The 23,629-nt window shown below is 43.3% G+C and overlaps 1 protein-coding gene across 1 annotated transcript in view; it reads left to right on the top strand.

Annotated features, from left to right (window-relative positions):
• Nucleotides 1-23,629, top strand: part of antxr2a (ANTXR cell adhesion molecule 2a) — a gene marked incomplete at its 5' end in the record, with an annotated part of 99,559 nt that overhangs the window by 10,554 nt on the left and 65,376 nt on the right. Inside the window, 4 exon segments of the mRNA XM_036144337.1 lie at nt 237-317; nt 4,624-4,684; nt 6,249-6,344; nt 12,085-12,154. Coding sequence (XP_036000230.1) covers nt 237-317; nt 4,624-4,684; nt 6,249-6,344; nt 12,085-12,154 — 308 coding nt within the window.

Genomic DNA, 23,629 nt, shown 5'->3' with positions numbered 1-23,629 from the left:
CCCAAAAAAACAACAACACCACAAAGGCAGCACTGCTCCCGCTTTGGGCTGCGATCATTTTTTGTTTTTTTTTAATAGTTGAGCAAAGTGTCTGCCACAGTCCTGCCATCTGCTCCGTCTCCTCCTGCCCGCGAAATGAGAGGAAAGGCAGCGTTCAGCCATGCAGAGGGAAGGCAGGGAGCACGGTTAGAGCCGCGCCGCCGCTTGTTTACTCCTCTTTTCCATCATTCCAACAGCTCGCTAAGATCGCCGACTCCAAAGACAACGTGTTTCCTGTCAAAGATGGCTTCCACGCTCTCAAAGGCATTGTCAACTCCGTAAGTTTGGACGCACGCCGTTTCTGTCTGAGTCTTTGCTTTTCTATATGAAGAGAAGTGAGTGAGCTAAATGTCTCTCCACCACGACTGCACACAACGTTTCCACTGCATGAGGTTAGGCTGTATGGATAAATATGAGCCGGGGCAACAGAAAAGCCAAATTAGCCAACAGCCGTCAGAGAGTAGCGGTCCCCTCCAGCGTGAGCGTCCGGCCTCCTCGTCTTCTGCCAGCACGTTAGTGATACTTTCCATTTGCTGCAGCCTTCAGACTGAATTGTGTCAGCCAAGGTGGAGCTTTGTTAGAACCCACTGCCCCGTAGAGCACTTTGGCCCGAGTGGGGCTTTGCATCTGCAGACAAGGCCAGCAGTGTTTAGGAGAAGGCCAGAACTCCACGGAGCTGTCGGACACGCAGCTGGAGGCACACAGAGCCAAAGGGCGGGACTTGCTCCTGACGGCCGGCGCAGAATGCAGCGAGCTGTGAGTTATGCTGCTGCTTTCAGAGGGACCGATGCATGCACCGCGCTCTAAGTCTGCTGCTTTCAACCGTTTCTCCTGCAACGGACACGAGAATGGAAATCTGATCTTTGTTTAATCAGTTCTCTTAATATTCTTTTGTGATTAACATTCATGCAAATCTCTAAGCGCCAAAATAACATCTCTGTGGGTGTCCTGCCTTTAATTTATGTCGTGTATATAAACCTTGGTAGATGCAAAACACGTCAGTCTTAATTTAGCCAAACTCTGGGACTTTGTGGAAGTGAAACTTGTGCAGCGATTTCAACAGAAAGTGAGGTCATCTGGTGTTAATCAGCATTATCATCAGGGATGACGCGTAGTGCACAGTTTCACCATGCGGCCTCAAACCCCCCCCCCCCCCCCCTTTTGTTCTATTGCATCTTTTCCTGAAGAGCTTTGAAGGTTCTGAGCAGTGGTGAAAAAGTCCAGCTCCCTCTGTTCCATCCTCTCTGAAGACGCTGAGATCAGGGGATGTTTCCAGAATCCAAACGAAACGAGCAGCATTCCTCTCTGATTAGTAATCCTGGATTCCTCAGTTGTTGGCCTCGACGCCTCGCCGTCAGATTGGGGGGATTTGGGATCATCTGCGGAGCCTTTTGCTGCAGGATCTCAGCCGCCTCTTCGGGGATCCTCACAGAAAGAGATCAGAAAAGTTGGGTTTTAAGGCTCTGAAAGGCTTTTTAGATTTTTTTTTCTGCACTCTAGTCAACCTCTCTAATCTGAGCTGCAGCTCTGAGGGGAAGAACTGTTTAGATTATTTTGTTCCTGAACATAGATCAGTTTTGCAACCTGTGTGGATCTTGGTAAACTTTGGGCTGTAGTTATTTTGCCTCTCCTTCCACCCATGTGCTGCCCGTGATTATTGCACTGCAAAAAGGGAACTCAAATTAAGTAAATTTGTCTTGAAATTAGTGTATTTGTCCTTGATTTGAGCAGCTAAATAACACTATTTGCTAATGGAATAAGGTGTTTGCACTTAAAATAAGAACAATTCATCTCCATCCTCTTATTTCACGTGCAGGATATCTAATTATCCTATTTTAGGGTTAAAATACTCATTCAATTGGCAAATGGGCTTATTTTGCTGCTCAAATCATGGAGAATACACTTGTTTCAACATTTACTTACTTTAAATTCCCTTTTTGCAGTGTTGTAAAAAATGTAAAGTAAATACATCTTACATTGCAGTGACAGGATGTCACAACAACTTTATAACACTTTATTACTTGGGGACCAAATCCCATATCAAAAAATATATTTTTTGGCCAAAATCACCATTAAATTTTCCTATAAATTAAGTGTAACCAAAATCTCTTTTTTAATTTATTCTTTTTAAGTTGGTGAGAGTGTCTATAATCTTATTTAGTAATTCTGTTTCTCATTGTTACAAAAATGAGGCTCATTTCTTTTAGCCTTGCTTCAAAATGGGAAAACAAGAGACCAAGCCATTCATGCTGAGCAGGTGTCTGTTGGTACATTATAATCAGAAATGGCTCCAACACTGCAAAAAGGGAAATAAAAGTGAGTAAAACTTTCTTGAAATGAGTGTATTTGCCCCTAATTTAGGTAAAAAAGATGATCTGATAATGGAATGAGCATTTAGACCCCTAAAATAAGACAAGTAGATATATCGCACTAGAAATCTGATGAAGGAGATGAGCTGTGCATAAATCTTATTTCATTTGCAGATCATTTAAACTTGCTTGCTCACATAAAGGACAAATACACTAATTTAAAGAAAAAATGTATTACTTTTTGTTCCCATTTTGCAGGAAAGATTTTAGCAACTGGCATAAAATGACCAATATTTACAGCCAGGACCATGATTAGAGATTTTAAATCAGTGGAAACAGGGAAAAATTAGACTCGGCAAGGACTTTACCAACATGAAGAGTTTGGAGGATGATAAGTAAGATAAAATCTTTTTACTTTTTTTTTTTTTTTTTTTTACGTTCACTGTAAGGGAACGTCGACTAAAAGTAGCTGCCCGGGGCTAAACTGTCTCCATATCAAACCGTAGATGTTGTCCATTTGCAACCAGGAGCTTGGGAGGCATGACAGGAAAATGTGTTTTCTGCTCCACCATCACTCACAGAAACATGTGGACTTTGCTAAATGCTACAGGGACTTCCACCTGGAACCAGGTGGTCCCGACTATGTGAAGGCGTCTGATGCCCACTGTTAAGTACTGTGGAGGATCTGCAATGCTGTGGGCCACTTTCTCTCTCACAGGCCCTGCACTGCAAAAACAACACTAAAATTAAAATATATTCTTGAAATCAGTGAATATGTCCTTGATTTGAGCAGGTAAATAAGATTATCTGCCAGTGGAACGAGTATATTGACCCCAAAAATAAGACAACTAGACATGCACTTGAAATAAGATGATGAAGATGAGTTGTTCCTAGTTTTAAGTGCAAAAATCTTATTTACTTTTTTTCAAAATCAAGGACAAATTCATGCATTTCAAGAAAATGTTGCTTATTTTTAGTTCTGTTTTTGCAGTGTGAAAACCTCTAGGACACATGACTCTGTGAAGTGTTGAATTAAAAATCCCAAGGCATCCGCTAGAAATCTGAAAACGTGTCTCTCAGCAGGATGGCGATCAAAAACTGACACCTGAGCAGAGAGAAAAAACAGGACTTTCTAACAACTCTGGCCATCTTGAATTTTTCTTCATTTGTAAAAGATGAAATAATCTTTACCAAGGGTGCCAACAATTGTGTGGTGCACTGTAACTTTTCCCCTGCCTTATTTTCCTATAACTCTATCAGACAAGCTTGTTTATTAAGAGCCGGTAGTTACAATGCTGGCGGAGATATTTGAATGACTCTGGATATTTGGACGTCTGCCTTCTCTCCCTCGTAGCCCATAAATAATGTTTGCCATCAGATCAAGAAATAAAACCAAACTGAGGCGTCTCATTTCCACATTCAGAGAGTTTACTCTAATATCCCCCAAACGTTCCAAATCACATTCGTTAATCCTTTAACTAAATGGTTAATTTAGAAGAAAATGTGCTCCATAAATGAGTCAGATTTTTAATTATTTTGCACCAAAAAGTGTTTCAACTCTTCAAGGGGGAAACTTTGTCTGCTCCCGGGTTAAAGCCTAAGCAGGCAAACTGTTTTATTTTCCTATAGTCGCCCATCTCTCCCCGTCTTGTACACTGCCAAGCAAGTAATTAGAGCAGGAAAGTAGAGGCGCATCGGAGGAGCAGCAGATCCATTTCCTCCCAGCTGTCAGACAACCGGGTATTGAACCATCATCCCTAACAAGACTGCGGTAAACACTTCCATCTTCCGTTTCTCAGATTAAGCTTCTGTCCGACATCAAATGAAAGGCTCAAATGTGCTCCACTGCCATTAATATGCTTCCTCTTACCCACCCTGAGCTGGGATTTGCATAGTTTTTGCTTTGTTGATTTATTGAATCGTAGTGGGAAGTGCGGCTCCATGACAGTGCGCTCACACAGGCCTCTTTATATGATAATCCAAGATCCCTGAGAGGTTTTTAATAGAACTGAGGAACAGTAATTGTCTTGCATAATTTCCCCATAAAGGCTGACACAGCTGCTGTTTTACCTCCTGTTCTCCTCGCCGCTCTCCTTTTCCCGCCCGCAGCCAATCAGGAGCGGGACGTTTCTCAGGTGTTGCTCCCTGATCTGTTTTCTAAACTTGACAGAGCCAATAACAGTCAGGGCCTGATGTATTTATTCCTGCCATGTCTAAGCATCAGCGAATGCATTTTAAGTTTAATTTTTTTCTATCTTTCTTTCTTATCCCGCAGATATTAAAGCGATCGTGCACAGAGATCCTGACTGTGGATCCCTCTACCGTGTGTGTGAATGGTAACTGGATCCAATTTTATTCAGTATTCAATTCAGTGTATTTATATAGTGATCATTTGCAACACCTGTCGTCTAAAGGCCCTTTTCAAAGTCAGACTCCATCAGATCCTCCAGGTTGGTGAGAAAGTTTCCTCTCTAAGGAAACCCAGCAGGTTGCATCAAGTCTCTCCAAGCAGCATTCACTCCTCCTGAAAGAGCGTAGAGCCACAGTGGACAGTCGTCTGCATTGTTGATGGCTTTGCAGCAATCCCTCATACTGAGCATGCATGAAGCGACAGTGGAGAGGAAAACTCCCCTTTAACAGGGAGGAGAACCTCCAGCAGAACCAGAACCAGGCTCAGTGTGAACGCTCATCTGCCTCCACCCACTGGGGCTTAGAGAAGACAGAGCAGAGACACAGAAAGCTCAGAAGCTCACATTGACCCAGGAGTACTTTCTATGTTAGAGAAGACAGAGCAGAGACACAGAAAGCTCAGAAGCTCACATTGACCCAGGAGTACTTTCTATGTTAGATGGCAATAGAGGATGATCTGCCTCCCCTGATGATGTCACAGCTAACAGAACGCCAGACCAGGTGTACCTTCTATGAAGAGAAAAATGATAGAACACATGCCTCCAACATCTTTTAACAAAAAGTTAAAAGATGAAATTACAACAAACAAAGCAGATTGGAGAGCAATAGGAGAACTCAGCAGAGTGAGAGAAATAGACCCTGATGTCCTCCAGCAGCCTAAGCCTACAGCAGCATAACTATAGAGATAGCTCAGAGTAACATGAGCCACTCTGACTAGAAGCTTTGTCACAAAGGAAAGTTTTAAGATTAGTCTTAAAAGTAGACGGGGTGTCTGCCTCACGGACCAAAACTGGGAGTTGGTTCCACAGGAGAGGAGCCTGATAGCTAAAGGATCTGCCTCCCATTCTACTTTTAGAGACTCTAGGAACCACCAGCAGACCTGCAGTCTGAGAGCGAAGTGCTCTGTTAGGAACATACGGGGTAATCAGAGCTCTGATATATGATGGAGTTTGATTATTAAGGGCTTTATACGTTAGAAGGAGAATTTTAAATTCTATTCTTGATTTAACAGGAAGCCAGTGAAGGGAAGATAAAATTGGAGAAATAGGATCCCTCTGGTTGATTTTCATCAGAACTCTTGCTGCAGCATTTTGGGTCAGCTGAAGACTTTGAACTGCATTTTGTGGACTTCCTGATAGTAAATCCACATTCCTGATAGAATGTAGCAGGAATGGTGGAAAGTCGTCATTATGTCCTCCAGCAGCTTTGCAGCATACCTGCAGAGATGTCTCAGGATAACCTCAGCTGCTCCAACTATAAACTTCATCCAAACGGAAAGCTTTTGATGAAGATTAATCGGTTATGATGTTGAAGTTTGTTCCTCTTTCTCTGCACAGATTTGTTTTGGGCAAATATTCCATTCCACAGCAATCACATTCAGACGTTTTTCCCAAGAAAAGCTGCAGATTTGTGTGAGAGATGTGATCATAGAGCAGGGACACACTGAAAGCTTCTCCTTGCAGTTTAATCTGACGTTTGTTTACATTCCAGAGTCCTTCAACATCGTCCTCAGAGGGAACGGCTTCTCATCCGGACGGAGCAATGAAGGCGTCGTCTGCAGCTTCATAGTTAATCAGCAAACCATCAGTAAGTTCTTTAAGATCAACTGTGGATCCACACAGCTGCAGGATGTGTTAAACACACTTTAATGAAACGATCTGCAGAAATTCTCCCAGCAATTTTTTTTTTTTGTTCCCCTTTCAGTGGAAGGTTAAAAAAAAACAGTCCTATAATGACACGTTCCCTGATCTTGCTAAATCCTTTCTTCATCTTGTTTGTGCAATTCACCAAAAACAGTCATGCTTTAAAACATATTTGACTCGGAAAGTCCCAAATTACCGAAAACACAGTGGGAGCTGGCCAGCAGTTCCTTCTTCCATCACAGAAGTGCCATGATTAATGTCTGTTATTTATCTTGATCATAATTTATACAATTTAAATGTCTTGCATAAGCATTTTACAGTATACCTGTTGACTTTTGTTGGATTTTCTCATGTATAAACCACCAACTTCCATGTATTGTATTAAGATTTTATCCTTTAGATCAACACAAACATGTGCCACAGCAAAAGGAGGCCATACATAAAATATAAAAAAGTAAATGTGAGGAAAAAAGGACTTAAAATTAAAGTATCAGTCCATGTAGCAAGACCAATTCATATTTCAAATCTTGAAATATGATTTTTAAATCTTAAAATGTTCAAACCATGATGATAAATTGACTGTCTTACAATTAAGCAAAGAAATCTGTTGCAGATAGGTAATTAAATATACTGAATATAAGTAATTTATACTTTTTTCACTCCTAATTGTTGCAACATCAGGTCTTAGGAAAAAAAAAACGATCCCCAGTTTTAGTAAGAAATTACTCATTATTCATTTAACATGGTTGAGCTGTTTCATAATCCAGGTTGGCTTAGTTTAAAACAAACCTGCATCCATATTGAAACTAGAACCTAAGACTTAGAAGTCATTCCACACAGATTTGACTGAAACCCCAAACAGAAGAGCAGGTACCTTCAATATTCAAAAAGTAAAATAAAGAAATAACTTTACCACTTTATTTTGAATTGTTCCGAACAAGCTCCACGTTTCAACAACAATCATTTAAGTAACCTTTTTATAGAATAAAGTGTTTGCTGCAACAAAGTATAAATCTGTGTCGTGTTTCTAAATGTCTCCAGCTTAGAAAAGAAAGTGACTCTCAGGAAAGGGCCGCTATGAATTTGTAAATTTTTTTGTATGTATGTGATTGTTCGGTGGAAGGAAACTTCTCCATAGTTTTGTCAATATTTTGCTAATACAAGTCTTAAAAGTGTGGCGTGCATTTATCAGGCAGAGTCAGTACTTTATTCAAAACAACCACACTTTGCTGTTACAGCAACTATTCAGATGGGTTCTGCCGACTTTTCCCATTCTTTGCTAACTGGAGTGTCTGTGATGATCATTTTTCATTTATTGCCAAAGCTTCCCAGCCAGATTTAGGTCTGGGTCATCCTAACACATGAACCTGTTTTGATCTAAACCATTGATCGGTGAGCTGGCTGTACGTTTAGCTTCATTGTTTCTCCGTCCCAATCTTAAGTCTTTTAAGAAAGAAATCTTTTAATTGTCATTGCAATTGTACTTTCCAACAAAATGTATCTACGGTGTTCGAACAGTTATACTTGGAGCCGTCTCAGAATGGCAGCAAGCTGCTCTAACAACTAGGCCACCACTCCCCTTATCTGACGTAAAAACCTGTTAGAGCCATGGCTGGACGATAATTCAATAACACTTTATATCGATCGATAAATGTATCGATAATAGAAAAAAAAGGGTAAATAAAAAGCTCAATAGAATAACCATTTTCCTTCCTTTTTTCATTCTATCATGTAGGGTAATATTACAGTCGTTTCATCCTCCAATCAGAAACGCAGACCCAGGGACCAAGCTCCGCCCCCCTTAAAGAGTTCAGAGCATGCATTCTTTTCTTTAAGAGCTGCACTGTTTTGAATTTGCTTTTTTTTTGGATCGTCCAGCCCTTTTAGTGCCGCTAACAGCTTTTTCCCAGGATTCACCTCCATCTACCAGTCCAGCCTTCCCTCTACCATGTGCTGTGGTCAGGCTGCTGTCATTTCTGCCACACGTATTCCTTTTGTAATTCAACAACCTCTCTTTCATTAAGGCCAGATTTGTTCTGATAACACTGTCATGCTGCACCGCAAACAAACTCCACCGACTTGCTGTGTGGCTATTAATGAATAAATGAACGAACGAACGAATGAAGAAATGTTCCGCCAACAGGTTCTCCCACCTGAGCAGTGGACCTGAGCACCTCCTCCAGAGTTGCAGTGGAGTAAAAGAGGCTGAATGCCCACGCTCACCACACTTTGCAAAGCGTTTAGACAAATGAGACAAAACTGTTTCCTTCCTCTTCACTACTTTGACTTGGTCTGCCGTAAAAAAGCGAAAGTTGGTAGTTTTTCTATAAAAAAAATTATCAAAAAAACTACCCTACAATTGGTCTGACGTGTACAAACATCTTGAATTTGGGTCAACCAGGTGTATTTTTTTGGCTTCCAAAGAAACCTCCTGGTTAAAGGAGGGAAAATAAAAACAAGCACAGAGAGCGGAGGTAAAATAATCTCCATGTTGGATCATCTGACTTAATCTGGTTGAGTTTTTCTCAGACAAACATGCAAACGTGGACAAAGGAATCCCCCCTCTGTCGTCTCCTTGTATTGAGACAAAACCAAGTGGATTTATTGTCCCCTCATTTAATTAATAGTGTTTCATTTTAAAAAAAAAAACACAAATATTTGACTAGTTCCAGCGTTAAATGTTTTAGAGGTTGGATGTGTCTGAACGACGGCCCGTACGCACAGCGTCTGAATTGATGAGAAGAAAGAGGGCTATGTAGGTCACTGTGCTCCTTATTTTCAGCTCGCAGTCTGTTCTGTTGAGAAATCCTTTTTCAGGAAGCAAACGGGATTTGGCACCGAAAGCCAATCTTTTAAAGCTCTCATTTGGCCGTGGGATCCGCGGGATCGGCGGCTGCCAATGACAACACTTCCATCCCTGACAAGTTATTTTTGATTTTTCTGCATTTCATCTCAACTAAAATACTTGAACATATTTTTCTTTCTTCTTTTTAAAAAGCAGCTCCTTCTCCGAATTAGGGAAGTGGCCATTAGCAGATGTCTTCCTGTTAGTCCTTTCTCAGTTTAGGCTGTCTCACATTCGCCCACTTGGGGCTATTTATTCCCTTATTGGCTTTTGCATGTGTTCAGTCCAGACCTTTCTAACAGGGGGGCACCTTATAATTATGGACAAGCATCATGGCAACTATGGACCACACGCCACATATGTGAAACAGATGCTCCGGTCTTCTCCATCAGCAAACCAGTTGGAGGCATGTGCAGAAAAAACTCATCAGTCATATGAATAATCTCAGTGGCTGCCTTCGTCAACCTTTGAGCGCACAAACACACAAACACAAATTATAATCCAATCTGCCATCCCTTTGTTTGTTCAGAGCTTTATGAAACATCCAACGTGTTATAGCTTCTCTGTTTTAAAAAAAATTATTGTTGCATTTTTGCTATACAAGAAATACATAAAAAAATGCTAAACTATTATTTCATCAGTTAGATATCGATCACTTTTCTAATCCAAGGCACTGAGTTCATTTAAGGATACACCCTGTTGTGGGATAAGATTAAGGTTCAGAACTGATTAATTTATGGATTTAAGGTGTTTTTGTTATTGAATATGAGAAGACATTTAGCGGATTTGGCTGGATTTACGAGTCTGTTTTTCTTATTTTTACTTTATTTTAGACTAAACTGTATTAAGTTAGGACATAGTATGGAAAATGTAGACCTGATCAGACATTTTTAACAGTTAGAATTGAGGATAATTGTTTTAGGCTCCTGCAGAAACCCTGTTGTAGCGCAGGTTTAGAGCCACAGATGAGCTATTTAACCCTGGTACCTGTTCTGCTAGAACACCTGCAGGAGACGTTTCATTTTACCCTTGGAGATGCTAAACCTTTGTAGCTTTTTGTTCATTTTTATTCCAAAAGCAGAAGAGCTATGACCCTTTGTTGTTTGGTTTCCGTTCTAAAATTCTAATTTATTTTCCTTATTTAGACAGCTCGCAGCAACAGGTAGAGGAGGGGCATCCCTGGTCTGCGTGACATTCAGATGGAGAATTATTTTGTTCCCTCCCCATGATTCCTCCTGGCTTTTAATTTAAGGTTTTTGTTTTTGTTTTTTTGTTTTTTACTGAAACAATAGAAACTCGAATAGAACCAAAAGAGAATTCCTTTTATACAAGAAACTAGATGATTCCCAGTTGTTCTAACGATCTCTCGTTCGGTAAATTGTCAGAACAATTTGGAAAAGGTTATAAGCTTTGAAGTTCATGATGGCCACCGTTGGTTTTATTAAAAATGTAAATAAACAAACGTAACTGCACATCTAAAATCATTTTGTTCTTATTCAAACAAAAACATTTAAATGAATAACGCGTTGCATTTTCACTGACTTCAATTAATACATAACCATGAGAACTCTGAGAAGAGCCCTGAGTGTGACATGATACACACTCTGTCAGTCATTGTTCTATAGAATAACACAACTGGAGGCAAAACAAGCAGCTGTCTAATGCTTTAAGTACGGGATGTCCAGAGGGTGGCCCCTGAAAACGGTTCAAGAAGGGTAGAAAATTGACCTTCCTTCACGGGGAGCTGATTAAAAAAGTTTTTAGAATTAGATATTTGGTGACAAGTTATATCTTCTTTAAAGGAAAACATGTATTGACATTTTAATATAATAGTAAGTAGGCCCACTAACATCCAGACTCGCACCCATTCCTTGAACTTAGTTAAATATAGCAGCAAGGTTCTTGAAGAGATTCCTCGTTTTTGTTGCTGGGATTAGACAAAAAGCACATTTTCTAGACTGAGAAAATAGTAAACATTTTTCCCAAAACTATACTGTATTAGAAATTATTTTATACTTTCAATTTAAAAAGTGTATCTTTAATTTATTGCTGAGTTGCAACAACTTGTAGTAAAACACTTTTGGTTTTTAATTACCATATTTTTCAGACTATATTCAGCATTCTGTCCGATATCAAATGTTACTGAACCCTTCCTTGCTCTTCCTTCCTTAAATTTTCTCAAAAATTGATGGTGCACCTTATACATGATTAAAGTTGTGTTTACTGACTGATTTTATGTGGTACAATCCGCTCATAAATCTGTTAATATGTGTAAGTACGACTGGTTAGCAATGAAGTCGCTCCACTTAATGGATATTCTGAGCATTACGGTACACTGTGTCACTACCTGAGGACCCCTGAGCTGTCTACCAGACTGCCTGACTGTAATGTCTAAACTAGAAGTGCATTCATGTAAGGCAGCCTGGAGTATGCGCTAGCAACAATAAACTTAGTAAGTTAATTGAATATAAAAGTTACGTTTATTTTGGCCTTACGTTAGAAATAGAGTCCAGCTACTCTGTCCTCCTGACAGAGACGATAGAGAGCTGTGGACGTGGAGGAGAGATATTACACAGTTGGGGAGAATATTTAGTGCTCCTTATAATAATTATGGTCCTCATAATACGGTAGAGATGATGGCCTTTGAATATTTTCAGCCTGGCGATTTGGGCCCACAGTGCAAAAAGGCTTGGACAGCACTGCTTCAAATAAAATACAGTAGCTTTAGATTTCTGCACTGGATCACATCTTTGGGATAAAAGTTATTTCATTTGGGTCCAAACACAGGATGCAGTTGGCCTAAAAAAAAAAACCCAACAACCTTTTGTTTGTTTTCCAGACAACAAGCCGAGCACCGTGCGCAACGACTATCTGCTGTGTCCTGCTCCTGTGCTCTATGACGTTGGACAGTAAGTTCTGTTTTCATCCTTACAGTTAGAGGACTTCAATAATGTTCTCATGGTTTAGTGTTTAATTCTTAATTCTGCAGTTTGCTCATGGGCCGTGTGAACCCTTGCCTTGCCTTGCTTTTTTTATTTAAAAAAAGGGCAAAAATAAAGTATCGTAAATAGCTGAAAATAACATGCAAACTACAGTTACAGACAATCAGCACTACTTAAACCAGAAATTGCACATGAAGCTGATTAGTTATTTCCAGGTAGCCGAACATAAGAAAGAGGTCAAACTCTCTTCCAATCCAGACAATTAAGACACAAAGTGTCGTTTTTAGCAGCTCTTCTTATACAAACCAGCAAAACTTGAGCATGAAGACCAGCTATAAACGAGTTTAGCATGGGTTAATTAATTTAGCACTACAGATATGTTCAGCAGCTCGTATGTAAGGTATGATGTTGGCAAGCTCACAAGAGAAGTGTGAAATCTCAATGACAGACGTCACATCAACAGTTAGGAAAGGGAGCCTGGATATAGATTCAATATGTTGCTCTATAAATGGCATTGTTGTTTTTCTTTTTTTTTATAAACTGTGAAGGAAAGAAGCTGATTAACAAGTCCCAGAATTGATTTTGGCGTTCGAAGCTCCAGCTTCTTCCTCCTTCTTACGTTACAACAATCCAAACTGTTTCCTCAGAAATTGGTCCTTTATTTTTCCTCCTGCTCTGTCGCTCTTCCTCTCTGGTTTCGCTGCTTTCTCCAGCAGTGCCACTCCTCGCTTTGAGCAACTAGTTTCCCTCCTCAGATTTCCTGCTTGCTTTTCCACATGTCTGTCTTTCTTTCTGTAAACAAATGCCGCCTAAGTCTATAAATCATCCGTATGTATGTTAAAACTCCAGCACGAAGTCGTGGTAAACAGTGTAGTCGGAGAAACGCTGCGAGCATACGACCCGCAAAGATCGAAGAGAAAACAGTGCAAACACGTGTTTTATTCCCGTCTGGGTGGTTATTGCTCGATCTTAACGGCATCTTTTTATAATCCCGAACCGTAGCAGATGATTGCTAAGGCATTCTAGATGGAACAACAGATTTTAATGTCCTTGCTGACTGCAATCCAATCAAAAATGTATGATTGTGAGCGCTGCTGGCTCCTCCAGGCCTTTGAGCCCTAAAAGAGATTATGCACAGCTCGATGACGACGATGCTGTAACTGTTCCAAACCAGCTTGGACCTCACCTCCGTCAATCCGCCTATTTTTAAAACGCCACACGGCTCAGGAGACCACATGTTGTTTCGGCAGAAGCTGAGAAAACTGCTGGAATGCGAATATTTGGCTGGATTTCATTTGCCCTCTTTTGTACCTATGGAAGGCATCCTAAAGGCACCCATAATGCATCTGAGTTCATTTATATAACGCCCACTTACAGCAGATGTCTTCTGGATCCGCTTTAAGAACAGGCCCAGTTTATAATTCACTTGTACCAGATCCAGTTTGGTTCCAATCTGTTCCCTTCGTTCCAGGGAATACCAATAATATGGTCACTGTTGTCAGATTTAAATCCATTCCCAGTTATAATACATTAAAATCAAAGTCAGAAAGTCACCTTTATACCAATACATGGAAAGCAATGTATCTAAGAAAGGTCGACCGTTTGCTTAGAGATGCTGCAGCAGGAACAAGCATGTGGCGACAGTGGAGAGGAACCACTCCTTTTTAACAGGGTTCTCCAGTAGAACAAGGCTCATCTGTTTAGCTGTGTTTCTCTCCTAGATTGAGCCACTAAAGGAGCTACTTCTGCCATTAATTGTATTATTATTATTATTATTATTATTATTATGCAGGTAGTCTCACTGAGACATGAATTTTCATTACAAGAGAAACCTATTACGGCATATTTAAAAACATAGAGAAACAATACAAGACAACGTCGCTTCATGCATTATTATATTTTGTAAAATATCCACAAAAACATTGATTCTAAAGAAAAGTTCTTGGTAAATGGACTCAGTTTAGATAACGCTGTTTAATCATCCTGAAAATTGACCTATTTGCTATCTCACACACACCAATTACTCTGCCTTGCTCAAGGGCTCATAGAGAGCTGGGATCAAAGCCACAGATTTCTGACTGTAAGACGACGACTCTGCCCACTGGGACACAGTTGCCCTTTATATCGTCACAAACTACATTTTTAAAAATGAAGTTCTCAAAGCATTGCACATAAACTGACACAATTAAACCTTTTTTTATGGTGTAGAATGTGATCTAAAGTTAGACTGTGTTTAGAAATGAGCGTCTCCTTTCCTTCGTAAATCAGCCAGGAAGTGGCAGCGGCTCTCCACCATCTCATTGGTTCAGAGGAATGACACTTAGTAGATGTGCTGGGTTCTGCTTTGTACGTCCCGACAGAACCCGATGCCCGTATCAAGTGCCCCCCCCCCCCCCTCCCCCCCTCCGCTTATGAAACGACCTGCCTAATTAACTGTTGGCTGCCGGTGCTGACCCATTAAGCAGTTAGCTGCTATGGGTGGCGAGTAAACACATCTGCTGGAGGGGCTCTAAAAGGATGTGCGACAGATGCAGCCGTTCCCTTTTCCACACTCCCCATTTAAATAATTCACCATGCTCTGACAATCCCTGCACCCCGGACCACCTGCATGGAGCTGCGGAGCGCCGGGGCCTCCGTCTCCGTCCATCTGTCTGCTTCTGCTCCAGCGCCACTACAGGCACGCAGGATGCTCCTCCAACACAGCTCTGCTCGTCCACAAGACAATCCCTCCACACGTTCCTTCCCGCAGGTTCCACTTTGCATACATGTTTTTGCCACACATGGGGCCCTTCTCTTGAGAAAAAAAAAACGACGGCTTCTTCTTTTCAGATAGAGCCGTCCCTCGAGTTTTAATGCTCAGCTGCAGCTTCCTGTCGGCTTCCAGGGGAGCAGCAGCACAGAAGCCCCAAAGCCACCCCGGTCGTCCTGGAATGGCCGTCCTCTGGTGGTCATCAGGCGGTGTGGGAGCACTCGTGGTGGAGGCATCATCTGTGATGACATCTGTGGCATCAGGCTTGAAAAGCAGGCATCTGCTGACCCCCCCACCCCCCCGTTTAGGAGAGCCTGCAGACGATGCCGGGGCCCCATTTAGAGTTTAAGTGGCTGTGCTCCTGCAGCATCATGTCCTCACCTGTGTTTCCACATTCAGGATATGTGGAAACCAAAGGGAGGTGACACCTGCTTTACATGGCAGGTACAGAATCCAATGCGGGCACGGGTTAATAATTAAACGGGCGCCGGCCCATCTGCTCCTCTGGGGGCCCGAAGATGTTGACGACACAAGTGTCTTGTTGTTTGGTTGTTGCGACACAGACATGCTGCATGTGCAGAGATCTGTGGTTCAATTATTAGTCTGCTGTGGGCTGAATACAAAAACCTTGAAGCTAAATAAAAAAAGGGGGTTAGTTTAAACTTTTTTGTGCTGTTCTGTTTTTAGTTCTCTTTTTGCAGTGTAGTGCAGTGACAACCCAGGTTTAAAGCATTTTATCTTTAGGCCAGCAACGGGAACTAAATGCATTTTAAACTCACAGAAGGCGATGGGATCATAGGACTAAACTCTTGTTACGGCTGCAGTCAGTCCTGGCCTTATTTTCCTTTTAGGGTTCGAGAGACAGACCTTCTGCAGGTGGGATGCATTTCCCTGATTGGTGCTTTGCTGCTTTAAAAGCTGCTATGCATGCAGCAGAGGAGAGGCTCTCTTCATGCTCTCCCTCCTCAGATCCCCGTTTTGTTAGGTTTGTTTTGCATTTGCTTATTTCTGGTTAGTTATGGTTTCTTATTTCAGGTATTCCTTCTTCAGGTTTTATTTCTTTAGTATAATTTGATAAAATTCTATTTTAATTTAACCAGAATATCCTTGTGTGGTCTCCTTGTAATGTTATCCCACCAAACGAGCCTGGTGGACGTAACACTCTTCAGACCAGATCTCTGATGTTTCCCTGTGTTTGGAGAAATGAATGCCGTTTCATATGTTCTGCAAAGGTTGAGCACTCATTGTTATATTTTAATCTGAAAAAGTGGAAGCACTGAGAGTGACTCCTGGATTCTGTCTGATAAGTCGGACCGAGCAGACTTCACTGAAAGACGGCAGGTCTCGCCGAATGACGGAGCGCTACATCAGGAAAAGCTACACACAGGAAAAAAGCCGTCTTCAGACCCTCAACACTGCTCAGTTCCCCCGCTACAGTTCCCCCCACTGTGGCGTGTCAAACTTTTAGGGACCGCTGACCTGAGCGAAACTTTGCATGGACTGAAATTTAACTTTGAGTTACTGATGAAAAAGCAGCTGAGCTAACCTCTGCTGAGCAGCAACTGTCAGATTTCCCTCCTGTCCGTCACACCAGGATCGGTTTGGAGTAAATCTTTCACTCCAGCGTTCGTCGCTCTGTCCAAATGTTGAATGTCTGTCTCTGGGAGACAGTTTCTCATCTGGTCCCCAGGCTTTCATGGGACGCTTTCCTCCCCGCCATCAAAAAACCTCTGCCATGCAAACCCTGAGCAGAGTGATGGCTGCTGGATGCCAAATGACAGGCCGCGCATATGCTGCGCCGTGAATTATTCAGCCTCCACAGTTTTCACATGTTTAAAAGAAGTTTGAAAGCCATTAGCGTCTCCATTGTCTGGCCGCTGCAGCTGTGTGGCATCATCAAAGCTTAGCGTCATGCCGGACCTACTTTCTGACAGATCACAGCCAGACCTGGGACAAAGCTCTCCCCGCCGGGATCTGGACGTCTTCAACCAAAAGACCCTGAGAACCAGAACCAGGACGTTGACTGATGTCTGGGTCGTGTAACAAGGTTCTGCCATTAATTCAGACGGTAGCACCGGCCCACCAGGCAGCTGTGTGTCCCTCCTCTCTGTCACTCTCTGCCTTTCACTGCAGGCAAGTTAAATGACAGCCAACTCTTTTTTTAAATTTCAATTATTCATTCTGCTTTTTATTTCAGAGCCACTTAGTTCCCCCCTTTTTTATAATCGTTTAAACCTTGTGAGTTTTTATTTGTTGTGTGGTCTTGTTGGTATGTACAGGTGCATTTCAATAAATTAGAATATCCCTAAAGACGTAGCTCAGTCCATTAAGTAACATTTTCATAAATCAATTGCCGTATTCTTCGGATTATAAAGCGCACCGGATTATAAGGAGCACTAAATATTCCCCCCAGGTGTGTAATATCCCTCCTCCACGTCCACAGCTCTCTATCCGTCTCTGTGAGGAGGACAGAGTAGCTGGACTACACTGCCCTGTTTATAATATAAGGCCAAAAAAAATTGTACTTTTATATTGAATTAACTTACTAGGTTTATTGTTGCTAGCGCGTACTCCAGGCTGCCTTACATGAATGCACTTCTAGTTTAGACATTACAGTCAGGCAGTCTGGTAGACAGCTCAGGGGTCCTGAGATAGTGACACAGTGTACCGTAATGTGGCTTCGTTGCTAACCAGAGTCGTTCTTACACATTTTAACAGATTTATGAGCACATTGTACCACATAAAATCAGTCAGTAAGCACAACGATGATCAGATATAAGGCGCACCATCAATTTCTGAGAAAATTTAAGGATTTTAAGTGCACCTTATAATCTGAAAAATACAGTACACTCAGTTATATTTAAAGTGGGTAACCCTAACCCTGTGGCAGGAGGAGCTGGAACCAGCTTCTCGGACTACGTGACTCCTCGCGCTGCGGCCCCGTTCATCACCACGCTGAGAAACTATACATCCCCGCAGAAATACGGAGGAGGCGGAGAGGATGTCGGGGCGGGAGGACGAAGCGGAGGAAAGGTTATTTACCATCGGTTGTCACGGGAAACGTTAGATCTTTACGGAACAAGATGGAGGAACTCACAGCACTAACCCGTTTCCAGAGTAAGTACAGAGACGCTAGCATTATGTGCTTCACGGAGACGTGGTTAGATGGATCTGTCCCGGACTCAGTGATCTCCACGGACGGCTTTAAACTTATCCGCGCGGACAGAACTTTTGCGGGGAGCGGAAAAAAGAGAGGGGGAGGGCTGGCGGGGTTTGTGAATGAGAGGTGGTGTAACGCGGCGCATGTTCACGTGAAGCAGCAGATATGCTGCTCGGATGTTGAACTTCTCGCAGTGAGCTTAAGACCTTATTACTTGCCGAGAGAGTTCGGCCATGTGATCATGCTCTGTGTTTACATCCCTCCCTCCGCGGACGCCGCCGCCGCGTGTGAGCGGATCCACGCCGCTGTAAACAATCTGCAAACACAGCACCCCCGCGCTCTCCTGCTGATCACAGGGGATTTCAACCATGCCTCCCTCCGCTCCACCCTCCCCACGCTCACCCAGTACGTCACGTGTAAAACAAGGGACAATAAAACGCTGGACCTTTTTTATGCTAACGTTAAGGACGCTTACACCTCCGCCCCCCTCCCCCCTCTGGGACGCTCAGACCACAACCTCGTCTATCTGCTTCCCCATTACATTCCACTGGTGAGGAGACAAAAGGCACAGAAGAAGTCAGTGAAAGTTTGGTCAGATGAAGCCAGTGAGAGACTGAAGGACTGTTTCAGAACCACAGACTGGAGCATGTTTCAAAGCTCTCATGGAGAGGACATCAACAGCCTGACTGAATGCATCACTGACTACATGAACTTCTGTGTGGAGAGCATTGTGCCTACACGACGGCTACGATGCTTTCCAAACAACCCCCGCTGGGTGACCCCTGAGCTGAAAGTCCTCCTGAACCAGAAGAAGAGGGCTTTCTACTCAGGGGACAGAGAGGAGCAGCGTAGAGTCCAGCGGGAGCTCCAGTGGAAGATCAGGGCAGCAAAGAAGGATTATGGGAAGAAGATGGAGGAGCAGCTGGCACAGAACAACGTCAGGGATGTGTGGAGAGGTCTGAAGAACATCTCCGGCTTCGGGCAGAGGACCAGCAGGGCTGCAGATGGAGACACCAAGACTGCAGATGAGTTGAACTCATTCTTCACTCGGTTCGACTCCCCCCACACTGGCCCCCTCCTTGCCCTCAACTCTCCACACGTCTCCAACCACCAGCCCTCCAGAGACCTACCATCCCCCCCACCGCCACTCCGATCAACGACTGACCCATCCACACCTTCAGCCCTACCTTCCTCCCCCCTCACAGTCACACCAATGCAGGTGAGGGGACAGCTGACGAGGCTGAAACAAAGGAAAGCCTCAGGACCGGACGGCATCCCCCCCAGGCTGCTGAGGACCTGTGCAGACGAGCTCTGTGAGGTCCTCAGCTACATCTACAACCTGAGCCTCAGCCTGGGGGTGGTGCCCACCCTGTGGAAGACCTCCTGTGTGGTACCGGTTCCCAAAACACCGCACGCCAGGGAACCGGCCGACTTCAGACCAGTCTCCCTGACCTCCCACCTGATGAAGACCATGGAGCGCCTCATCCTAGCTCACCTGCGCACCATGGTGAGCCCCACCCTGGACCCGCTGCAGTTTGCCTACCAGCCCAACATCGGAGTAGAGGATGCCATCATCTACCTGCTGCAGCGGGCGCTAACCCACCTGGAGACCACCGGGAGCGCTGTGAGAGTCATGTTCTTCGACTTCTCCAGCGCTTTCAACACCATCAGACCGGTGCTACTGAGGGGGAAGCTGGAGGACGCTGGGGTGGACAAACATCTGGCTGACTGGACCATGGACTACCTCACTGACCGCCCTCAGTACGTGCGGCTGCACGGCTGTCAGTCAGAGGTGACACTCTGCAGCACCGGGGCCCCCCAGGGCACCGTCCTGTCTCCGTTTCTCTTCACCCTCTACACCTCGGACTTCACCTACAACACGGACAGCTGCCACCTTCAGAAGTTCTCTGATGACTCGGCCATTGTGGGCTGTGTGTCTGAGGGAAACGAGCTGGAGTACCGGTCGGTCATCATGGACTTTGTGGACTGGTGTGAGAAGAACCATCTGTGCTTAAACACCAGTAAGACCAAGGAGATGGTGATCGACTTCAGGAGAAGACCCCCACCACACTCACCTGTGAACATCCAGGGGGAGGACATAGAAACTGTGGAGAGTTTCAAATACCTGGGTGTTCACGTCAACAATAAGCTGGACTGGACACATAACACCGACGCCCTGTATAAGAAGGGCCAGAGCCGGCTCCACCTCCTGAGGAGGCTGAGGTCCTTTGGAGTGAGCCGGCCTCTGCTAAAAACTTTTTATGACTCTGTGGTGGCCTCAGCCCTCCTCTATGCTGTCGTCTGCTGGGCTCCTGGCAGCACAGAGCGGGACAGAAAGAGACTGAACAAGCTGGTGAGGAAGGCCACTTCTGTCCTGGGCTGCCCTCTGGACTCTGTGGAGGAAGTAGCTGAGAGGAGGGTGTTGTCCAAGTTCACATCCATCATGGACAACACCTTCCACCCGCTGCACCAGACTGTAGAGGAGCTGAGCAGCTCCTTCAGTGCAAGACTTAGACATCCTGTCTGTAAAAAGGAACGCTACCGCAGGTCATTTATTCCTGCTGCTACAAGATTTTACAATGCTGCACTGTAACTGTGACCATAACTGTAATAATTAACGTGCAATAACCAATGTGCAATAATCTATTTAATACACTGTCCTACAACCCGTGCAATAATCCTGATGTAGTGACTTCTGCTGCTATCATCACCTGAACATAAGTCAGCCCACATGTATGTATGTATGTATGTATGTACAAATGTATACAATGTATATGCACGTACATACGCGTAGGTGCGTATGTAAGTAGGCGCATAGATATGTGTATATATTTAAGTATATAGATATGTTTATATATATATATATAGACCACTAAGAATGTAAATGAGACATCATATGCCCATTCCTATTTCCTTTTTTTTGTATTTTTTTGGTATTCTTTCTGATCCATTGTATATATGAAGACTCACTGTATATAATTGAATGCACCTTCCCTACTCTTCTTGTATGAGCCGATGTGACGAGTGAATTTCTCCATTGTGAGATCAATAAAGACTATCTTATCTTATCTTATCTTATCTTAACCCGTACCTTTAGTCCAGGAAGACGACTTCTCTTCCCACTGAGCCAAAATCAGAAAGAATCTTTATCACAGAAATGTTGGCCTACTGAAAACTATGTAAATTTCATTATGTGCATCCAGGGTCGGCTTTTGCATGAATTACTGCATCAATGCCGCGCGGCATGGAGGTGATCAGCCTCTGGCTCTGATGAGGTGTAATGTTAGCCTTTCAGCTAGCTTGCATTCGCCCCTTTTTCCATTCCAAGTCCCTGGATTTAAAGCCCCAGGCTGTGGTTTCCTGGGGCAAGTCAAAGGTTGGGGCTTTTAAGTTTGACACACGTCCATATCCTAGAGGCCATTTATGAAAATCAGCCCCATGACGTTTGGGAGAGCTGTGAGGAAAACTGCAGTATAGCTCCAGTCCAGCGGGTAGCGGCATGAAGACGGCATGGGTCAAACAGGCAAAGGCAGAAAAGCTGGATCTGTGTCCTCATCCACACTTCAGATACAAAACCAACAACTGTTTTTTTTTATGGCGTTACACCGGTTTCCACTTTATTCTACACGTGTGTGTAGAAAACACACACAGCCTGTCACTGAAGGTCTGGCATCTCCCAACAACAGATTCAACATCATCTCATAACTTTGATGAACTGACTGCACAGAATGAAGATTAAAAATGTACTATGCCACCTAAAAAAATCTTAAAACTACTTTTTGTGATAAATTAAGGATATTAATTGGATAGATTTGTAAACACATCTCCTTATTGGTCCATACTCCTCCAAGCGACGAACTGTTTTAGCCTTTCTGCACACAACCTCACGCGTTGACCCAAGCCCCCAGCTTGGTGAAATGTCCTACCTTTAGTCCTGGACCTTTTCCCCGTGAAGGTAAAGCCTGGGAAGATGCAAAATTTAAGTTTACCTGGGGAGAGCAGCAATAGTCCGGCCATATTTTGGATTTCGGGTGCAGTCCTCTGAAGCTTTCTCTTTGGGCGTGTTGCTGGTTTTGTAACGCGTCGTCATTTGTGGAGGGATCTGCAGGACATCTGTCCATCAGCCAGCTTCCCTCTAACATCTCTGTATTTAAAAGCCTTTGTTGCTCTCATGTAATCTTAAGATTTTCTGACAAACCTATTTTTGAGTTTTTATTGGCTGTCAGCCTTCGTGTTCAATATTAACACCTGAAATATGAAAATGTATGATAATAACTCATAATGTATTTCTTTTTGGTTGACTTTTTAATTGATTCACTGCAATAAGGCAACTTTTTGAGGGTATTCCTGTGAGCTACAGCTCTAAAATGTGAAGAATTCTGAAATAGGAAGCTTAGAACTGGAGGTAAAAGTGCAAAAAGTTCACAGTAAATAACAACCTACAGATACCAAACTTGTCTTTCAAGCTCTTGAATTTATGAAATGTGTTTTACCAGAAGAAACGTCCGCCTGTTCTTCTGACATTATACAATTTAGATGAGAATAGCATAGTTGTAGATCATGTTTAATAGACCCGGGTAAAGACGGTGATAGAGAAGCCGGTGCATGACCTGTGCCCAGATCCTGCCTGCTGTGCAGTAGCTGAGCGGTCGGCGTGGATGTGAGGGGAAGCAGAGGAGGCCTCGTCTCTATGGTTGGGTTGTGGTGCATTCAGGATGTCCGCCGTTGTCAGGATGAAGGGGGGGGGCTCGTCAGTGTAACTCGCTTGGGAGCTTTCCTCCTTTACGTTGCAAGATCTGCACCTCCAGCTTGATTAACAACCTGCCCACCATTATTGTGGACTGAAAGTGTCAGCTGAATTAGCCCTCCTCCCCCTCACCTCTCGCCTCACTTTCAGCACTTAGTTAACATGCAAAGACGCCGAGCACCTTGCCAAAGCAGCAGTGACTTCCTCTACGTTCATTATCTACAAACACTCAGCCTATTCTCTATGTGCAGCTTTCAAATTCCGTTTAAGATAAGATAAGAGAGACTTTATTGATCTCACAGTGGAGAAATTTATGTTGGCTCAATAATCAAAAAAGGTGCCAAAGGAGGAAAAGGTACATCAGATATATACAGTGTGTCCACATATATACAGTGGATCGAGAAAAAGAAAGAAAGGAAAGAAAATATTCGTCTTTCATATTTTCCAGGTCTGGATTTTAATGACTTTACACAAAATAAACAGTGAAATTAAATCAGTAGAATTCCAAAAATTATGTAGTTATAGCACATTTTTATGCATCAGTTTGAACCTACTGATGTGCAGGTCTGTGTAGCGGTGTAATGTGATTTAAAGGAGAAATAGGCGGAGGGTCGTTTTCTTGGATAGAAAGAACTAAATAGTTTTGTGAAGAACCAAATGTATCTCTTTAGATGGAATGTGGTGTGACGCCACACCGCATCTCACCATGTTGCTCTCTAGTCTCTCGTTTACAAAGCCAGGCCGTACTCGCATGCACGTACGTGCACGTGAACAGCTGCCACTCAG

Source organism: Fundulus heteroclitus, chromosome 12 (assembly GCF_011125445.2).
Source record: "Fundulus heteroclitus isolate FHET01 chromosome 12, MU-UCD_Fhet_4.1, whole genome shotgun sequence".
In the NCBI taxonomy this organism is placed as follows: domain Eukaryota; kingdom Metazoa; phylum Chordata; class Actinopteri; order Cyprinodontiformes; family Fundulidae; genus Fundulus; species Fundulus heteroclitus.
The sequence above is the reverse complement of the archived record's forward strand: the minus strand, read 5'-3'. Positions and strand labels throughout refer to the sequence as shown.